The following is a 3,140-nucleotide window of genomic DNA, read 5'->3' on the forward strand; positions in this document are numbered from 1 at the left end:
AAAAAATAAATAAATAAATAAATAAATGCCATTTCATTTGCCCTGTGACATTCAGTAAGTCACACATTAACACATTTGATGTGTTCTTGCCAAGAGTCCAAACTGAATCTCTTGGAGCTTCTAAATCTAACTACAGAAGAAATGATGACCAGAACCACACATATATTAGAGATGTAGTCAGCAATATCCAACATGTGGGACACTGCTGGGAAAATAACATAGCTTGTCTGAAAAGAAAATTAAAAAGGGCCACACTGACCAAGTACAGTACAGACTTTTGGGATCCTGTTTTGAACAAAGTACATCAAAACATGGAAATTTGTGTTTATAGGATAACTAGGAAAATGTAAACACTAATAAGATTTGAAATAATGTAAAAACAGTTTTTTTTGTTTTTTGTTTTTTTTAGGACAGGGTCTACAGGGTCTCACTACACAGATCACACTTGTAGTGATCCTCCTGTTGTGCTAGGATTACAGGCACATGCCACCACGCCCAGTCTCAATTGCTATCTCAGTGTGCCCCCAGGGTGGGGCCAGCACAGCAGGCCCGGGGATCAAACTTCCGGCCCCTGCATCTGCAAAGCAGGCGCTTTAATCCACTGAGCTATTTGGCTGGTCCAACATTTGATAATTTTAAAGAATTACTGTTCTTTTAGGTATAATAATGGGTTGTACTAATGCTTTTCTAAGGAGTTTTTAAGTTGAAAATGGATAGGTCTGCACATGAAACAATGTTTAATCAGTTTGAAGAATTGCTTACCATAATCAGGGGAGGCATATGGGCATATAAATGAGCACATGATACACTGGCTACTAAAATCCTGCTACTGAAAATTTCTGAAGCTCAGTAATGGGTTTCTGGTGATCCACTACAGTATTCTAACAAAGAAAAATTGGTAGCTGATTCACTGACAGAAGTTTCAAGGCACTGTTACATAAGTAATGATGGCAAATTAAGTTCTATTACATTTCAAAATTACATTTCAAAAAATGTCAATTTTTTCCTATAGCATCTTTTTCCCTCACCTAAGCTTCTAAGCCAGGGTCTACCTGATAAAACACATACACGTTACTTTCAAAGTAACTTCAGGTTTTGAGACCTGCTGGTATCTACTCTCATTTTGTAAAGTCACCTTGGGCACAAACATAACATGTCCCACTTAAATCACATAAAATCAGAGACACCATACACAGTTTACAGAACAGTCACATCTATACTGACTAAAACTACAATACTGTTGCAAGTGAACTTAAATAAATTACTCTCATCTTATCTGAGAGTATTTTAATTGTTTTTCAGACTTGACTTTGACATAGACCACTGTAATACTGAAATTTATGAGGACTGAATTAATTAACTTCACATAAGCAGTCACCAACTCACAAAGAAATCATAGGTGCCTCCCTTCACACAACTTCTAATACTTTTCTTCTAAATATTGATAACACAGAGCCCCCAACCCTCTTGCATTTCCCCTGGAACCTCCTACCCATTGCCAAGGTTGCACCTCACCGCCCCCTCACGGCCAGGGGGAAATAAGTTTCTGGAATCCAGAGTTAAAACTCAGGAACGCATTTTCCTACAGAAAAAAATATAAATTGTGATCTAGAATGCTGAGTGTTACAGTTCAGCTACACTATGTAAATAAAGGCTTTTGTGAACTAAAGCCTAAAACCTAACAATTCAAAACAATATTTCTATGAGAAAATGCATTCCAGGTTTAAAGAATTTAACACATTCCCACTGCAGGTTGGTGACTGTGTATGCCACCAAATTACCTACAAGTGACTAACTTCACATGACAGTAAACTGAAAACTGCAATATAATATGACTATTCACTTTAAGTGTGCTATATCACCTAAGAAAAACCACTGTAATTCACTGAAAAACTGCAGTAATACTTACATTTAGCATCTCAAAATCATTACTTTCTAAACCTTGGGTAAGGAGAACTGGAAAGCTATTTGTCTGCAATAGGTCATCCTTTCCTTCTTTAGTATCTATGTCCATGGCTCCTAGGCGCTCTTCAATGCTGACCTACAGAAAAGAAATGATAACGGTTCCTGTTAACAAGACAAGACCTAATGTAGTTTCTAAGCAAAAAACATCAATTCATATTTCCTTCCAATAAAAGCTAGATTATGCCTAACTCCTCCATCCAATAGACAAAAACCATCTTTTCCTTGGATAAAAATCACTAAAGCTCTAGATTAAATAAAAGTAAAAAATATGAATGGAAGTTGACCAAGACACTGCAACAATACAGGAACCAAAAAGTGTTTCGGGAGCATAAGTTTATAAGGACAATAAGCAATTACAGCCATTTTGATTAAGACCAACCAGCACAAAACCAGGCAGGATTGCTCAGACAGCCAAGAGAAAGGCATCACTGGAACTCAGAAACATGCGAAACCCAATGGAAGTCATCATAGCAAATCCTGGCTTCAGTTATCTGATTTTGTTATCTAACTCTTAACAAATAGCCAAGTTTAACATAGTTAATAAAAATTCTACCTTCTCTGAACAGTGACCAGCTTAATCTTGCAAAAGTCACAATCACCATTCTGGGACTAGCCAGCTATGATACCGCATACCTATAATCCCATCACGTGAGAGGCTGGGGCAAGAGGATCACAGTGAGTTTGAGTTGAGTTTGTGCTACATAGTGAGCTCAAGGCCAGTCTGAACTATACAGTGAGACCTTGTCTTGAAAAAAAGTACAATTCTGGAACCTAAGCTGCCTGGGATGAAGAAAGTGCAACAACAGCAGTCTCAGCACATTTCAAGAGATTTAACTTTGACTCTTTTCACTATCCTTATTGGGTTCTTCAAAGCATTCTTACATCCCAAACAAAGGTATTCAGTGTAAGTGGTTGCATTACCTCATTTCCTCCTAACTTCCGCTTGCTTTCTACTTCCTCAGTGTGTGGAAGAGGCGGTTTGATAGCTGCATGATGTCCAGGAATCCCGGGCACCAAAACTTTTGCTTCAGCATTTATCACAGGTGTCCTCACCTATTAAACCAACATTATAGGTACAGAAAAGAAATGATGAACCAAGAGTTCTTATGTTTTCTTCTCAATGAGAATACAGCTTTCCGGCTGGGTCAGATGGCTCAGTGGTCTAAAGCACCTAC

At 37.9% G+C, this 3,140-nt stretch overlaps 1 protein-coding gene and 1 non-coding gene across 2 annotated transcripts in view; both read right to left on the bottom strand.

Moving 5' to 3' along the window:
- The window catches only part of Wdr43 (WD repeat domain 43), a 73,741-nt gene that overhangs the window by 19,913 nt on the left and 50,688 nt on the right, over nt 1-3,140 (bottom strand). The window contains exons 10-11 of the mRNA XM_004627386.2: nt 2,887-3,018; nt 1,910-2,041 (exon numbers count right to left, since the gene is read on the bottom strand). Coding sequence (XP_004627443.1) covers nt 1,910-2,041; nt 2,887-3,018 — 264 coding nt within the window. The remainder of the gene's footprint in view (nt 1-1,909; nt 2,042-2,886; nt 3,019-3,140) is intronic.
- On the bottom strand, nt 2,365-2,439 carry LOC111815679. The gene has a single exon (XR_002820335.1). It is a non-coding gene; the product is annotated as a small nucleolar RNA SNORD53/SNORD92 (small nucleolar RNA).

Source organism: Octodon degus, unplaced genomic scaffold, assembly GCF_000260255.1.
Source record: "Octodon degus isolate 3935 unplaced genomic scaffold, OctDeg1.0 scaffold00019, whole genome shotgun sequence".
NCBI lineage: Eukaryota > Metazoa > Chordata > Mammalia > Rodentia > Octodontidae > Octodon > Octodon degus.